Source organism: Lathyrus oleraceus, chromosome 5 (assembly GCF_024323335.1).
Source record: "Lathyrus oleraceus cultivar Zhongwan6 chromosome 5, CAAS_Psat_ZW6_1.0, whole genome shotgun sequence".
Taxonomy (NCBI): Eukaryota; Viridiplantae; Streptophyta; class Magnoliopsida; order Fabales; family Fabaceae; genus Lathyrus; species Lathyrus oleraceus.
In genome coordinates, this window is record NC_066583.1 from 428933185 (window position 1) to 428950702 (window position 17518).

The 17518-nt window shown below is 36.7% G+C and overlaps 1 protein-coding gene across 1 annotated transcript; it reads left to right on the top strand.

The window, feature by feature from the left end:
- The first annotated feature begins 13561 nt into the window (after positions 1-13561).
- On the top strand, positions 13562-14833 carry LOC127081157 (uncharacterized). The gene has a single exon (XM_051021440.1). The coding sequence runs from the start codon at positions 13562-13564 to the stop codon at positions 14831-14833; it is 1272 nt and encodes a 423-aa protein (XP_050877397.1).
- Positions 14834-17518: the final 2685 nt, after the last annotated feature.

Genomic DNA, 17518 nt, shown 5'->3' on the forward strand with positions numbered 1-17518 from the left:
GGGATCTCGTTCCTAAACCCAGAGGCACTCATGTCATTGGAACCAGATGGGTTTTCAGAAACAAACTGAACGAGAAAGGAGAAGTTGTCAGAAACAAAGCACGACTGGTAGCTCAAGGTTATAGTCAACAAGAAGGTATTGATTATAATGAAACCTTTGCTCCAGTCGCAAGGTTAGAGTCTATTCGTCTTCTTGTATCTTTTGCTATTAATCATTCTATCAAATTATACCAAATGGATGTCAAAAGTGCATTTCTTAATGGTTATATTTCAGAAGAAGTGTATGTAAATCAACCTCCTGGTTTTGAAAACTCAAATTTTCCAGAACATGTTTTCAAACTTAAGAAATCCTTATATGGACTTAAACAAGCTCCCAGAGCTTGGTATGAACGCTTAAGTAATTTTCTTCTGGAACAAAATTTTATCAGAGGGAAAGTTGATTCTACACTCTTCTGTAAAAATCATAAAAATGATCTCATGATATGCCAAATTTATGTTGATGACATTATTTTTGGTTCTGCTAATATCTCTGTTTGCCAAGAATTTTCTAAGTTAATGCAGGCAGAATTTGAAATGAGTCTAATGCAAGAACTAAAGTTCTTTCTGGGAATTCAAATCAATCAAACTCCAGAAGTCACGTACATTCATCAAAGCAAGTACATTAAAGACGTTCTAAAGAAGTTTGATATGTCTGAATGCAATTCTGCAAAGACTCCCATGCATCCAACTTGCATTCTGGAGAAGGAAGAGGTAAGCAACAAGGTTTGTCAGAAGCTCTATCGAGGTATGATAGGCTCTCTTCTCTATCTGACTGCTACTCGTCCTGATATTCTCTTCAGCGTCTGTCTTTGTGCCAGATTCCAATCAGATCCTAGAGAATCTCATTTAACAGCTGTTAAGAGAATTCTTAAGTATCTGAAAGGAACCCCTAACCTGGGCCTGATGTATGAGAAAACATCAGAGTATAGGCTTTCTGGTTATTGTGATGCAGATTATGCAAGAGATAGAATAGAACGAAAAAGTACATCTGGAAATTGCCAGCTTCTGGGAAACAATCTAATCTCCTGGGCTAGCAAAAGACAGTCAACTATCGCTCTATCAACTGCAGAAGCAGAATATATCTCAGCATCACTGTGCACAACTCAGATGCTCTGGATGAAACATCAGCTAGAAGATCTACAAATCTTTGAGAGTAACATTCCTATCCTTTGTGATAATACTGCTGCTATTTGTTTGAGTAAGAATCCCATTTTGCATTCCAGAGCCAAACACATAGAAATAAAACATCATTTTATTAGAGACTATGTTCAGAAAGGGATAGTAACGCTGAAGTTCATTGATACAGAACATCAATGGGCAGATATCTTTACTAAGCCTCTAGCTGAAGATAGATTTCGTTTCATCTTAGAAAATCTGAACATTAAAAATTGTCCTGAGTAAAATTTGGCTCTGAACATATAAAATGAGACTCTGATAAAAACAAATATACTTCTGCCTCTGACTCTGATACTTCTACCAAGTTAAGAAGATATCTGAGTTAGAAATCTTCAGAAATCCTTTGGTATTCCTGAAGATCAGAAACATCAACACGTGGGGAACATGCGTCTAACCCTAGAACTTCTAGACAGCTGTCAAAAGAAATCAAAGGTCAGAACGCTTGAAATCTCCTTGAGCAGTGTGCTTACTGTTGGGATTAGACATTCATTAATGAGCTGTAATCATTTTTCCCCCAAACGTGCTATTTTGGTTTTTGTGCTAACGCTGGTATGTGTGTCGTTTTGCATGTGTTTTTACCCTTAGTATATAAACACTTTTCTCACATTTCACACACTTATCACTCTCACTCACTCTTAAACCCTAAACCCTCTCTCGAAGTTTTCTCTGCAACCTTCTCAGTTCTTCATCTTCTTCATCAATCTTCGTCATGAATCCTCAAGAGCAAGCAGTTTTTAACTTCTCCCAACAAATGGAAGCTGCTTCTAACCCCCAAACCTCAAACACTCAAACACCCATGGTTGTAGATGTTACCACGACCCCAGTTTACAAAGAACCTCACATTTTGGAACGTGAACAACACATTCATCTTTCTACTCCCTTTGAAGGTTTGGATGTACTGTGTGAATCGCTGGTGGATTTTGAGAATTTGAAAAGAAATGGCGTTGATTTAACTGAAGATCTTCGCAAGCAAGGTTGGGAAACCTACTTCAACAGATTGTATGGTCCAATCTATCCTCTTCTGGTGAAAGAATTCTGGAGATGTGCAGATGCTGATGATGAGTTCATCGTTTCTTTTGTTCTGGGAGTGAAGATCATTATCACAGAAGCGTCTATTGCTTCTTTGCTGAATATGGAAAAAGCTGGAGGTAAAAGGATTTACAACATTCCTCCAAGGTCCAAGCGCATCACAGAAGTCATTAACCCCACAATCTTCAAAGCAAATGTTGAAGGAAACCCATCTAAGAACAAGGAGCTTCATCAGAACCTCCGAGTTTGGCTGAAGATTATTCTGGGAACAATCCATCATCGTCCAGCCTCCAACTCTTCAGATTATATAAATGCTGATCAGAAATGCATCCTCTACTGTATTCAGAAGGGTATTCCAATCAACCTCCCTGTTCTCCTCTTCAGATATCTGAGGGATTCAGTCAGAGAAACAAGGAATAATATGAAGCCCAGATCCTACATTCCTCTGGGTAGATTGCTCTCTGACATCTTCATTGAGCATGGGCTGGTAGATGCTCTGGAGAAGACCAGATGTATGGATGATCTGGCAATTGACGTTGGAAAGCCTCTGAATGCCAAAAATCTGAGGAGTATGGGAATCATCAAAGACATCAGAGTCAAGCCCACTATGAATGTGACCTGGGAAGCTCTGAAGGATCAGAGGAAGATGCCTCATGGCCTTGAAAGGTTCTTCAAGAATGAACCCAGAGATGCCATTGCTATCTACCTTCAGGATCGTCTGGATGAAGGCATTGATATCTCTGATTTCCGCCTTGAAGACTGTCTGGACTCTGTAGAAGATCTGGTCAGATACAAAAGAGGTCTTTCTGAGAAGAAGATAGCTGAGGAAGCAAGGAAGGCAAAGAAAGCCAGACTTGGAGAAACCTCTGGCACCAAAGCTTCAGCACCTCTGAATGTCTCTTCTGGTAAGTCCCTTCCTCCTGTCTCTTCTGAATCTGTAATGGCTTCCTCCAACCCTCTCTCCTCTCAACCAATATTTACAACCTCAGAAATACCACCTTCAATCACCAGAACCTCTCAACCTCCACCTGTTCTAAAAATTGCTCGTACTTTTACAACAACCTCTGACCCTAATCAACTATATCACCACAGTTCTTCATCATCCTCTGATTATGAATCACCCCCTTACCTTTCCCCTTCTTCTGACCAAGAGTTCTCTGATCATGAGTCCTCTGATCAAGAACACTCTGACCCAAACTCCCCAACAATAGCTGAAATCTATGCTAAAAATTTCGCCCCACAAACTCAAACACAATCTGAAGTAACCTCTCCCCTCCGAACTTCTCTTCCACAACAAACAACCACCATCTCCTCTGAAAATCAAACCTCACTTCCACCACAAACAACCACCACACCCTCTGAAACCCAACCACCTGTGATTCAACCATCTGAACCTTATATCACTCCACCACTTATTCCCGCTGTACCTGGACCAGACTCTGACCCTTTAGACCTAAATCCATTATATGCTTCTTCTCCTAGTCTTCAACCAGACGCAGATTCTGAACTTCAAGCAGAATCTGAACCTCAACAATCTGAACCTCAACAAACTGAACCTCAACCTCTAAATCTCAGCCCTCATAACTCTCCACCTCATTCACCTGAACCTGAACCTAAAATTATCATACCTACCCTTGAGGAGGCCATTATACAGGTTGCAGAAGCTTCAGTCCAGAAGATCAAGTCTCTGGCTAAAAACTCTGAAGTAAGTGATGATCCTAAATCTGTTAGGACACACTGGAACAGAGTCATTAGTTGGATGACCTCTGAGTCTTATAGGCTGAAGAGTATCTCTGAACAAGTCAGAAATGGCTACATCAGAGACTCTGAGGAAAGACTCCAAGAGAGACTGGCTAGAGAAGCTGAGGCCAGAAGGTTAGAGGAAGAGAGACTGGCTAGAGAAGCTGAGGCCAAGAGATTAGAAGAAGAAAGATTGGCTAGGGAAGCTGAAGAAGAAGCTAAGAGATTGGAAGAAGAACGCCTGGCAAAGGAAGCAGAACTTCTGAGAATTCAGGAAGCTGAAGCCAAGGCTAAGGCAGATGCAGAAGCCCAAGCTGCTGCTGAAGCTGAAGCTCAGCAGGCTCTGATTCAGGGGGAGTCTTCCTCTGCGATCCCTCTGATTCTTAACACTCTGAAGGAGATCAAGCAAGATCAGAAAGAGATCAAGCAAGATCAGAGTGAGCTCCGGGCAAGGATGGACAAGCAAGACGCTCTGAATGAAAACCTCCAGAATATGTTTGCTATGCTACTACAGAGACTTCCTCCTCCTCCAAACCCTTAGGCACTTAGGATTTCTTTTGTTTGCCTAGTGTTTTTGCTTCTGTCTTTTCTTTTTTAGCTCTGATATTTCTGTTGAATCTGATGTTTTGACTGCTGCTTGCCTTTGTGCTTTTGTTTAATGAAGTGTTTTTCTCTCTATTATTCTTTTTATGTTTTATGCCTTTTTGATTATGCCAAAAAGGGGGAGAAATTATTAAATAGCTCTGATGAAAACTATGTCTAAAACCTTAAGCATTCTGCAACAATTGTAGAAATAGTTCTGATAAAATTAGCTCTGATTAAATAATAGCTCTGATTAAATAGTTCTAACATTAAATTAAGAAATTGCAGAAAGTTTTCAGAAATCTTATTGCTTGGAAAGCTCTGGTAAGAACTTCTGAACTCCCTAGTACTAACTCAGGGGGAGCTTTTGTCTATCTGATCTAATATTTTTCATGTTTCATCTGATAATTTTATTTGTTTTGTCATCATCAAAAAGGGGGAGATTGTAAGAACAAAAATAGTTCTACAATAGATTCCATGATTTTGATGATAACAAAGGATGAAACCAAAAGTGGTACCCTAACGAAAAGTTTCTAAGTGTGCAGGGTTCTAAAGAAAGAAGAAACAAATCTGATGATGTCATCAGATGCAAAACAAGATCAGATGCAAAATCTCAAGTATCAGAAGCATCTAAAGAGGAATCTCATTCAAGAAGCTCTGACTCTGGACAAAACTGCAAGTATCAGAAGCATCTGAACATGAAGTAAAGTCTAGAAGCTCTGACTCTGAACAAATGCCTTCTGTAAATTCTGAAGTTATCAGCGATTTCTGAACTCTCAAGAGATAACATCAGAAGCCAGTTTCTCCAGATACACAAAGACTCTAATCAGAATTGTTAATCATGATGAAGTAACGTTTAAGCCAAGTTAAAGTTCTGCAAATGGATTTCCTCAATTAGAAAGAGACGTTAATCTCCACTTCCAAGAGAGAAGATACTAATTGTGGTAAGTAGTCACTTCTAAGTGAAAAAGTCTACTGCAGAAGCTATTAATGGAATGGCGTAACTACATCTAAATATCCAACAGATTCAACGCTACTTCAACTCTACTTCAACTCCTATAAATAGAGAAGAAATCTCATTCAGTAAATACGAAGAAAATCACTAGCCAAAACTATACTGAAATCATATCACGCTCAAGAAAAACATCTTTGTTCTTCAAAGATTTTCACTAAGCTTTTGCTTATCAAGTGAAAAATTGTTCTTAAGTTTGTAATATTTGCTTTCTCAGAAGCACTCTAGATTACACATCTTGTATCTTATTTTTATTTGATTTCCTCAAGTGACTCTTTGTAGTCTGTAGACTTGAGAGGACTAAGAGATTTTCTTCTCTCTTAGGGGTTGTTTGTAATCTTTCAAGATTAGTGGATTAAGTCCTTGTTGAAGGCGAAATCACCTTGGCCGGGTGGACTGGAGTAGCTTTGTGTTATAAGCGAACCAGTATAAAATCATTGTGTGATTTCATTTTGCAAAAGCGCTTATTTTTCAAACAATTCAAACCCCCCTTTCTTGTTTTTCTCACCTTCACTGTTGACTTTCTAGTTGACAGATGACTTAGAAGTGCTCTGACCAGCTTGAGCCTCAACCACTTGAGGAATTGGTTCCAAAATGAACCCCTAGCTCTAACAAGCTCTTCAAAATGATCATGTGATCCACACCAAGAAAATAACCTCATCTCCTTGAAAAACCCTGACTGGTAGAATGGCATTGATTAGGGTTGACCAGAGGTCAAAACCCTAACCCCAAGGAACCAAATCCTGAACAATAAACCCCTTGCAGATGACATAACCATGATGATGATGATGTACCCTTTCCAACAAGATAATGCTCAACCTCTGAAGGATCAAGAAAACCCTAATTGAAGTGCATACCCTCAGATGGTTGGTGATCAATTTAATAAGACCCTCAGGCTTGAACCATACAACTTCTCCATCTCTGACAAGACCTTAGAGGATGACTTGCTTGTTCTCACATGATATGCAATATGCAAATGCCTAATGTCCTAAAACATGAAATGCAATAGACTAAGCTAGTCCCAAGAAGAGGAGGGCAAATTTTGAGGTGTTACACCTACTACGGCTGAAACAAAAGGAACGAGGTTGATTTTCCAGAGTTCAAAACCCTTCAAGGCTGAAAAGGAGTGACAAGGTTCATGACCTTCACGATAAGGTATCAATACCAAAGTTTATAAATGGTGATGTCAAGGAACTGAGTTGTCAAGGTTTAATACCTACAGGGCAAAGAGAATCAAGTGCTAGAGTCCATGACTCTCAAGGAGAAGGATTGAGTTGGCTAACCAAGGTTTAACACCTCCCAAGGTAAAGAGACAAATATGTCAGAGTCCGTGACTCTCAAGGCGAAGACCAAATCGAATATCCAAGGTTTAACACCTCACACGGCAAAGAGTGCGCCAAGGTTTAACACCTTACAAGGCAAAGAAGAACACATACTAGAGTCCATGACTCTCAAGGCAAATATAAAAATTAAATAGCCAAGGTTTAACACCTCATAAGGTAAAGAATGTTAGATGCCAGAGTCTATGACTCTCAAGGCAAAGATCAAAATCGAATAGCCAAGGTTTAACACATCACAAGGCAAAGAAAGTTAGATGCTAGAGTCTATGACTCTCAAGGCAAAGATCAAAAACGAATAGCCAAGGTTTAACACCTCACAAGACAAAAAGAACATATCAAAATCGAATAGCCAAGGTTTAACACCTCATAAGGCAAAGAATGTGCCAATGTTTAACACCTCACAAGGCAAATAATTAGATTAGAAGAGGGTGTACAACCACAAATTGCTGATAGCAAGAGATGTTCAGCCATTGGGGTGTTGAAAGAAGAAATTGTCAATTGCATGATTCAAATTGCACTAAATTTTAGGAATAATGGCGAGTGCTTTGAATAGCTAGGGCCTACGCCTCGTACGTAAAGTCACTATAGACAAGGATATGAGAAACTCTGTATCATCATTCCTTATTACTTTAAGGCTCATAACGCGTAACCTTTATCATGATTGACAAGTGTTGTTAGAGGCTTCTGACTGTTGAGAAAATCTTGATTGTTGATCTTGACGATGCCATGTTGTTTGTTGAAGACTTGAGAAGACTTGACAATTGTTTGATACGAATTATGCTAAAGTCTATGAATAAGGGAGAATGCTTTGAATAGCTAGGGCCTACGCCCCATACTGAGAGTCATTCTAGACAAGGATAAGAGGAAACTCCATCTCATCATTCCTCATTGCTTAAGGCTTATAACTTTTAATTTGAATCACACTTGTCGAGTGTTGACACCTTTACTGTGCTTGAGAATGTAGTCCACTTTGCTAGTTATGCTTGATTGATGTTGACTTGAAGTCTTGATCTTGAATTTGAACCTTGAGGTCTTGAGCTCTAGAGATTCAACATATCCACAATAGCTTGAGCGTAATGAACTTGTCATAATAAGTGATCAAGGGTCTTTTGATCGCTTGAATGAGGCTTGAGGCTTACAACATGATTAGAAAGGATTTGGTTGACCAAAGTGACATTTGGTCAACACTAATCAATGTGGTTGAAATGAATAATTGAATTATGTATAATAATAATCTATTGAATTAATCAGCTAAAAAACAAACAAATTTGATTAAGGCCCTAAACTGAGGGAGTATGCATAAAAAATCAAAATTATAAGTCATGAGGGCAAAATGGTCAATATGCTAAAAATTGATTAATATTGGATTAATAAAATTCTAATTTCTAAAAACTAAATACCTAATAGCTTTTAATTACAATTCTAAAAATACATTAACCTTATTAAGATAATCAAGATCTAAACTCTATTCAATTATAATTTCCAAAATATCTAACAACTTGATTATTTTCCAATACATAAATATATTAAATTAAAAACTTGTTACAATAATATTTCTAAAATTAAACTAACATTTCTAAAAACCTATTAAGCTAATAGAATAATTAAATTCTAATGATTATATTAATCCTAAAATCTAACCAAATTAATTAGAATTAATCAACCAAAAGGAAAATAATGTAAAAGGTGGAAATGGTCCCTAGATCAGGGGGGAGGTGCAGGAAGTGAATTCGTGGAAGGAGGCCCAAAAGCTATAACGTTATGGGGGGGGGGGGGGGGTGAATGGCTGAATTCGCTTGGGCTCGAGACCAACTCACCAAACAACACAAACCAGGTTAGTACCCATGGGCATGCTGAGACCGGGTCTTTAACGAAAAATATGTCAAGCGACCAAACATGCAGCAGTACGTGTAATACCCTAATTTCACTCCTAAGATCCTTTATCATTTTTATCATTTTCATAACATCAAGGTCATCAAATACTTTTGTATATATCCTTATGCTTTGCTAACCCCACAAAAATACAAAAAATATATATATGTCTTGCTTTGCTTTGTTTGCAAGTAGGGTTTTGACATCAAGAAGTGCAAGGGATGGATCAATAAGGGCTTAGTGGGATCATAGACATATCAAGGTGATCAAGAGTCTCCTTCCATCAACAATCAGAGTTTGTACTCACCTCAATTCAAGTTCATCAAGCCACAATTCATCTGACACTCAAAATTAGGGTTTTGGTCAAAGTCAGCTTAATGTTGCCTCTTTGACCATAGCACGATTCTGTGGTTTGAGGCATGATCCAAGGTATTCAAATGTGCCCTTATAAACCACTCATACAATTCATATGGCTCAAGAGGTTAGGTTCATAAACACATGAAAGTTTGAACACAATTGATGAAAAAAGTCAACAGATGCTTAAAGTCAAAGTTTGACTTTTAAGATTTTTGGTCAAATATGGACTTTTTCAAGTCAAGTATTATGAAAATATGATCATTGAAGTCATTTGATCAAGTTTTGTCAAGAAAATCAAGGTTACTTGCAAAAAGGGCAAATATGGAGAATTTGAAATTTTTACTAAGTCCCTAAAAATCATGTCCAAGTACCCAACTTTCCAAGGCCATAACTTGTGATCCAAGCCACTATTTTCTTTGCTCCAATTATAAGATTAAATACCTTGCTTCATAATTCAACTTTGCCCTAGGTGATGAAACCTCAAAAAATGCACGAATAAGGATATATGGGGCCATGAAGTGGATGATTCATTTGTTTGTCAAGTGGTAAAACACTTAGTGAAATTTTTAGCATGCTGACCTAGTCAAGTGACCAACTTTATGCCAATTTTTCACGAAGATCTCAACTAATTAAAGCAAAGTGATCAACATGAAAGTTGTATATCATGATTCCATCTTTCCAAAATGTCCAAGATCAAGAAATTCCCATGCATGAGCTAAGAGAATCAAATTTGGAAAGACAACCTCATGGAATGGTTCATAGATCAAATTTCAAGCCAAAGTACATTACAAATCCAAACAAATCCACAAGTACATGTACTTCTTGCTTCTAAATATCACTCTAATCAGAATATCACACACACTTTTGAGTCATTATCCAAGCAACCAAGCCATTACATAATGAATCATTCCATTTTTGGCATAAAGGTTACACTTCCATTTATGTAAAGTGGCTTTAACCCAACATTAAGTACCATTGAGCTCCCAAATGGATTTGGTTCTGAGACATACCAACTCTAAAACTCAAGTTAACTCCTACACTTCAGAAAAAGCTCAACAAAACACTCCATGCCCCCCATGCTTTTGCCATGCTTCCCACTTGATGTTTTATGCAAGAACCAACCAAGCAAGCAAACCAGTACAAGCCACAATTATTTTATGATATTTGAGGCTTCTTGAACCATCAAGGATCCCTATAAATAGAGGGAAAATCCTCATCTATCCACACACCAAGCTTTCCAAGAAAAACTTCATTCTTGAGAGCTTTTCAACCTTAACCTCCATTCTCTCATTTGGCTCGTGCATTCTGCAAACCAAAGGTTCCAATAATCTTTTGTGAACTCATAAGCATTAGGAGAAGCATCAAACAGTAGCTGAAAGTAGTGTTGAAGAGGCATTGGACTTTGCTCCAATAGGTATATTCTTGCACTTTGAAACTCATCATGCATACGTTATTTCATTTTGATTTCTGAAGCAAACATGTAACATTTATTATGTTAAGAAGGATCATTAGCTTACATGTAATTTATATTGTTGTTTATGTGAATTTAAGTTGCATGAAACCTAAAGTTTCAGTTCTGGATTTTGCCTCCGTGCATCTCCATCTTTGAGTATTAGCTAAATCCTATCATAAAATTGTGTTCCTTACATTTTTCTAAGCAATTTTGATCTTTATTTCATGAAAAATGGTTGAGAAATGAGAGAGATATGATCGATGGAAGATTGGAAAAATAATGGAAGAGAAAAAACGAAAATGAGAGAGAGAGGTTAAAGATGATGCTGAGTTGGCATTGAAAAAGTCAAATGAAACGTGTTTATATAGTATTTACAATTTTTTCCGTTTTAATTAACAGATGTATAGTCACCCCAGTGGTAGAAGCGCGCGTCCAAAGTCACTTGTAACCAAAAGGTTTGGGGTTTGAATCCCCCTCGCTCCAGACTTTGGTTTTTATTTTTCCAAACAGTGCATGGAACCCCAAGGACGTGGGTTTGAACCTGGCCAGTGTAATGTTTATTTTTTCTCATTTGTTAAATGTTCATTTTTCTTCATAACCTCAAATATCCATAACTTCATGATCCCTTAACATTTTTGACCCATTCTTTTTTCCACATGTTCACGAGAATGTCTATTTTACGATGACACCAAAAAATCCCAAAAAATATTATTTATTTTACCATTTTTGATTGGATGGAAAACATGTTCTTTTTAAGTGTTTTTTAAGGATCCTAATCAACTCATTTGGTTCATCTCTTGTTTTTTCTTGTTGTTGAATGTTTGTATGATCATAGAACACTCTTTCAAGTGTTGATTGTTATCCTTTGCATGCTTGAACTTGATTATATTCATAAAATATATCAATTGATTCACCTTGAAAACATGTTTGAATGAATGGTTAGGAGATGATTAGGGTTTCCACTTGCTTGTTTCTTATTCATGCCATGATTAGGGTTTAGGTCTAAACTTGTCCCTAACATGCTCTTACATCTTGTTTAACTTCTATGCATAGTGATCCACTTAGGATTTTACTTTGTCAATACCATGTTCATATGATCCATGTTTGAATATCCTTCTCTTGTCACAACTTGACTTGGAAACCAATATCTTGATTATGATACTTGTCTTATGTGGTTTGATACCCTTGTGTTGAGTAATGTACACTTGTTTAAATCATGTCTTGTAATTCTATCCCAATTTATGATGTTATATCCATATCTTTTAATTGTTTATCACTTCATTCAAGTATTTCCTTTATAAACTCCCATGATGATTGAATATGTATCTCATACTAGTTTATGTGCTATCTCTTGTGGTGTTATGTAAAACTTTGTCATGTCTTATTTATGATCATCATACTTCAAAAACATGTAAGAATCTTGGTCATGGCTTACCAATTTATGTATCTTTATGTACCTAAACTGAAGGGAAAGGATCTTATGTTGACTTCTTAGTCATATAATGTTTATTTGTTTGTTGACTTTATTTGTCCATTCATGCATTAACCCTACCCCTTTTTCAAACTAAAACACCCATTCAAACCTTGACTCACCTTTAGTCAATGGACTTTCAACTACACTTGAAAATGATTTAGTATACATAAGGCATTTCAAACACAAACCTTGACTTACTTTTAGTCAATGGATTTTTCAATTACACTTTCAAATGCTTTAGTACACATGAAGCATCTCAACTCAAATTTTGACTTACCTTTAGTAAATTAACACTTTCCAAATTTTTTTTACCCCTTTTATTATCCTATAAAAAATGCAAACAACTCTTAAAAACATAGATAAAATCAAAAGATTCCTGTAGAGTACTATATATGTTTAGGGTTCTAATACCTTCCATTTGCATAACCAACCCCCGTACCTTCGATCTCTACTTGCTTTGCTCCTAGTTTTACTATTTTCTATGCATGTTTATTTTTGGTTTATTTTGAATGTTTTCCCCTTCCTTTGGGAAAATAAAAGTTCGGTGGTGATATCAATGTTTTGAGAGTCAAGTTAACCCAATAGCTTGATCTCCGATTCTCACCGCGACAGAAATGACGACTTCACCGGGGATGCTTCCCAAGAGGGTTATACCTATTTTGTTTTCATCTATGTTTTATTAGTTATTTGTTTATATTTTCTTGGGTAACCTTTGTGTTAAGATAAGTCCTAACCCGGACTTGAGTACATATTAAGATAGAAGGGTGGTATAGTCAAGTTGGCTTGGGTGGAGTAATCCCGAACAAGCTAACCTGAGAATCCCCCAATCAGTGGAGGCCCCTTTAGGGATTGTATTTGTTGAACGAGCAATCGTGAAGAAATTTTCTATCTTTGACCTGGGAGCCTGAGAAGCTGATGACTTTAGTATCCCTTTACCCTACTAAGCCTTCTTAGGAAGTAGTGTGGTGACTATGAAGGTGTAAACCTGAATTAGTTGATACACGATACTACACTTAGATGAGTTTCTCTTGAGAATATTATTGGTTGACAAGTAATTGTCCAAACCAGTAATATTCGAAAGATGGGATTATGATTCTGGGAACTTTCTTAGAACCTTGGTTCCTATCTTGATGATAAACCCTTAGTACTTACATTTGTTGGGATGGTTAGACCCATGGCCTCATGCTCGTGAAGTCAAACCCATGAACTTGATATCTTGCTTATGTTTGTTGATCTTGATGTGTTTGTACATTCATACATTCATGCATTCATTAACATCATCTTAATTAAAGTCTTCAAATAACTTAAAAGCATTTGTTTCAAATATCATATGAATATTTCATTATGGATTTTGGAAGAAGAAGAACTCAAAAGTACACTTTCAAAAGTCCAAAATTGGAATATTTAAGAGAGCTAGGATCTTTGGTGGTTAATCCTGAAGACTTCAAAGATAGAAATGGGAGACTTCTACCTCTTTTGAATACCAACATGATGGAGGGGATTCTTGCTACATTGGTTCAATTCTATGATCCATTGTATCAGTGTTTTACCTTTCCAGATTATCAACTTGTGCCTACCTTGGAGGAGTTTTCTCACTTGATTGGCCTACCCATCCATGATCAAGTTCCCTTTCTCGGTTTAGAAGAAACTCCAAAGAATCAAGACATTGCAGAAGCTACTCATTTAAAGATGTCTGAGATCAAAGCTAATCTAACTACAAAAGGAGGAATTCTTGGCTTGCCTGCTAAATTCTTGATAGAGGAAGCTCGTTATTTTGCTAGCATAAATAGTATGGATGCTTTTGAGGCTATTCTTGCCTTGCTCATCTATGGATTTTTCCTCTTCCCTAATGTTGACAACTTTGTTTACATTAATGCTATCAAAATATTCTTAATTGGAAATCCAATACCTACCTTGCTTGTCGATGTTTACCATTCAGTCTATCTCAGGATTTTTCATAAGGGAGTAATGGCCATATGTTGTGTAACTCTGCTCTACAAGTGGTTTATTTCACACTTGCCTGGATCTACTGCCTTTTGGGACCTTAAAGATGGTTTGCTATGGCCACACAAGATTATGTCTTTCACTCATTCTTACATTGAGTGGTTTGATCGTGCTTATGAGGGGGTGACAATTATTGATAGTTGTAGTGAGTTTTCTAATGTACCTCTTCTTGGTACAAAGAGTGGCATTAACTATAACCCGATTTTGGCTCTCCGTCAGTTTGGATACCCAATGAAGGACAAGCCCAACACCATCTTCTTAGAGAAATTCTTCTTCAAGGAAGGAGAGGACAATGAAGCATTCAAAGAAAAGATTGTGCATGCCTGGCGCCACGTCCATAAGAAAAGAAGAGAAGTTCTAGGAAAGCTAGATTGTGTCTCTTTGGAGCCTTATCTCCAATTGGTGCAAGCTAGGGTCGTCGGTTTGAAAATTCCTTATCGTCGACAAGAGCGTTTGTCTTTAACTATTAAGAAACCTTCTCTCATTTTCATGACTGGCACGGAGAAACTCAAGATTGCTTTGACTAGGGTGCAACAAGAAAGGGATGCTTGGAAGAATAAGTATCAGATCATCCATGCAGAGAATAAAGAGCTTCAAAGACACTTGAAGCAGAGGAATGATGAAGAGATTGCTAATAAGAAAAGAAAGGTTCAAGATGATTTATTTTCCTCTAGCATTATTCCAGTTCCTGGTTCAAATAATCCTCCTACCTCATGCGCTTGGAAGATGATTGTCGACAAGCTAATGGTTGAATAAACTCAGATGAAGGACTGAACCAAGGAGCTTAAGAGGAAGCTACAAAGAGGGATTGGATCTTCTTCTCAGAAACTTCCTTAGGATTCTATCTGTTTTCCTTGTATCTTTTGAAAGTGTACTTCAAAAGTTGTAATCTTTCCAATATTAATGAAATGAGACTTTTTTTAGCCATCAAAAGAGTAATGTTTCTCTCTATGATGTTTGTAATAATTGTGTTTATTAAAGTTCCTTAAAATACATTTGCATTTCTTTCGCATCTTGAAAAATACGATTACTCGTGATGGTCGCGGAAAAAATTACATTTGAACAGAGTCCCCACCGAACTTTATTTATCCCAATGAAGGAATAGGAAAATATTGATAAAACCTTTAGGAAATAGAATAATGGTCGTCGTAACCATATTCGGGTTCGGGAGTGGATTATGCAAGAGGAAGGTATTAGCACCCCTCGCGTCCGTTGTACTCAATGGGAACCTTTCAGTTCAATTTTGTGATTTTAGTGTTAATTTATGTTTGTTTGTTATCTTTAGGTTATAAAATTATTAAAAATAGAAATGGATAGGAACCTTAGAAAGGGAAAGGGGAGGCTTTTTTATTAGTGTGCTCACGAAGATACAACAATCACCTGCCTACGTATCCTTAAATAAGGAAATTAGAGCATTCATAGTTCGGGGAACTACGGTTGGTTGGTGTTTTTTAAATGAACAACTGTTTAGATCGCTTCCTAAAGGCTAAACGTTGGTTTGTCTACTCTCGGCGGAGGCTTAAGCATTGGTTTATTATGCGCGTTAGAAAGGATTAAATAGTGTTCTTTTGAAAAGAGTTTAGGTCACACGGAGGCGACAAGTGGGATTAATATGTTAGATGTTTTGATTGGTTGAGATGTTTTTGGTCAGATGAAGATCACTCGGATAGTCGAGTAAGACAACTCGTATCCTAATAGTCGGGAAAGGGAGTAGAAGACTCTAGACCACTTTCTTTTTCATCTTTAATTGTAGGAAAGATTTGATAATAGTTAAGGTGTTTTGGAAGGATGAAGAATACTCGGATAATCGAGTAAGACAACTCGTATCCTAATAATCGAGAAAGGGAATAGAAGACTCTAGACCGCTCTCTGTTTCATCTGAATATTTATGAAAATAAGGTTGTATATGTTTGACGTATTTTAGAATGAACGACAAGTACTTGAACGACTGAGTAAAACAACTCACATCCAAGCATTTGAGAAGAGGAGTTAAAAGCTCAAAACCATCTCCCTTTCCGTATAATTTGTTATGAAAGTGACTTGATTAAGTTGTATGTTTGCGGAAAAATGACAATTGTTCGACTGACCGAGTAAGAGAAGTCGTATTCGACCAATTAATGGGTGAAGTTGAAAACTCAAAGTCAACCCTTTTTCATTTAACCTACTGTGGAAATATTTTGATTTAATCGGGGTTTGGAGATTTGTAAAGGAACAACAACTATTTGACTAACCAAGTAAGAGAACTTGTACTCAAATAGTCGAGGAGAAAAATTGAAGACTCAAAGTCATCTCCCTTTTTATTCCTTAATGTAAAAGAATTTGATTTATTCGCGCTTAGATGGATTAGAAATGACGGTTGTTTGATTAATCGAGTACAAGAGTTCGTGTTTAAATAATCGAGGAGAGGAGTTGAAAACTCAAAACCATTACCTCTTTTATTCTTAAGTGAAATAGTATTTGATTGTGATTAGGTATTTTTAATTCTTAATAAAGAATACTCGATGTTGGATCGAGGTTTTAAATTTGTATTTTGGTGAATGAATCAAATTTATTTAGTGAATAGTTTATCTAATCGATTAATTAAAACCGAATAGGTCTCATTGTAAGAAGGCCCAAGAGTAATCGACTTACAAAGGTGTTTTGAAAATGGGCTCGACTTTGAATCGAGAAGTATGTGATTTATTTTTGAAATTGGCTCGAATGATTTTAAATCGGTGAAAGCGACATAATTTTGTCACAATTATAACATGTCATCCATGTGTACTCAAGGTTCGGTATAAATAAATAAATAAATAATAATCATGCACATACACTCCACAAAAATAAACAATCATCTGAATTAAATGACATTAATAATAATAATAATATTAATTAAATAAATATTTAGTAGATTATTTTAATTAAATAATAAGTAATAAAAAAATAATGAATATAACCAAATGATTGCATATTTATTAAATATTAATAATAATAATAACAATATAATTGCATATTTACTATTAAGTATTATTTTTGTTTTATTTTTGTTTGATAGTCATAAAAATTCTAGTATATATTTTTTATATGTATATAAATAAAAGAAAGTAAGTGAATAAATTAAAAAATGAAAGAAAATGGGCCAAGTAAGAGAAAAGCCCAACTCTGGATGCTGCTAGAAATAGAACAAGGGGTTTGAATAGAGAAAAGGTCTTTGGGCCCAACCAGAGCTGGCCCAAACGAAAACATCAATGAGCCCTAAAGCTTGGTCAAACGTTGACCTTCTAGGGAGAAACTTGTGCCATATGATCAACATACTTTGACCTGATCAAAATATTAAGGGTAGGCGCGTGAGGGCACACCATCATATGGTAGGGGGATCCACACAGGATCCCCTGGTTGACTCAGGGGTCAACCAACCAAGTGGTGCCTCTTGGGGAGGCCACGTGGCGTCCATGCAGCCAT

Excerpts from the sequence above, each read along its gene's own strand:
- LOC127081157 (XM_051021440.1), top strand. The coding sequence starts at position 13,562 with ATGATGGAGGGGATTCTTGCTACATTGGTTCAATTCTATGATCCATTG.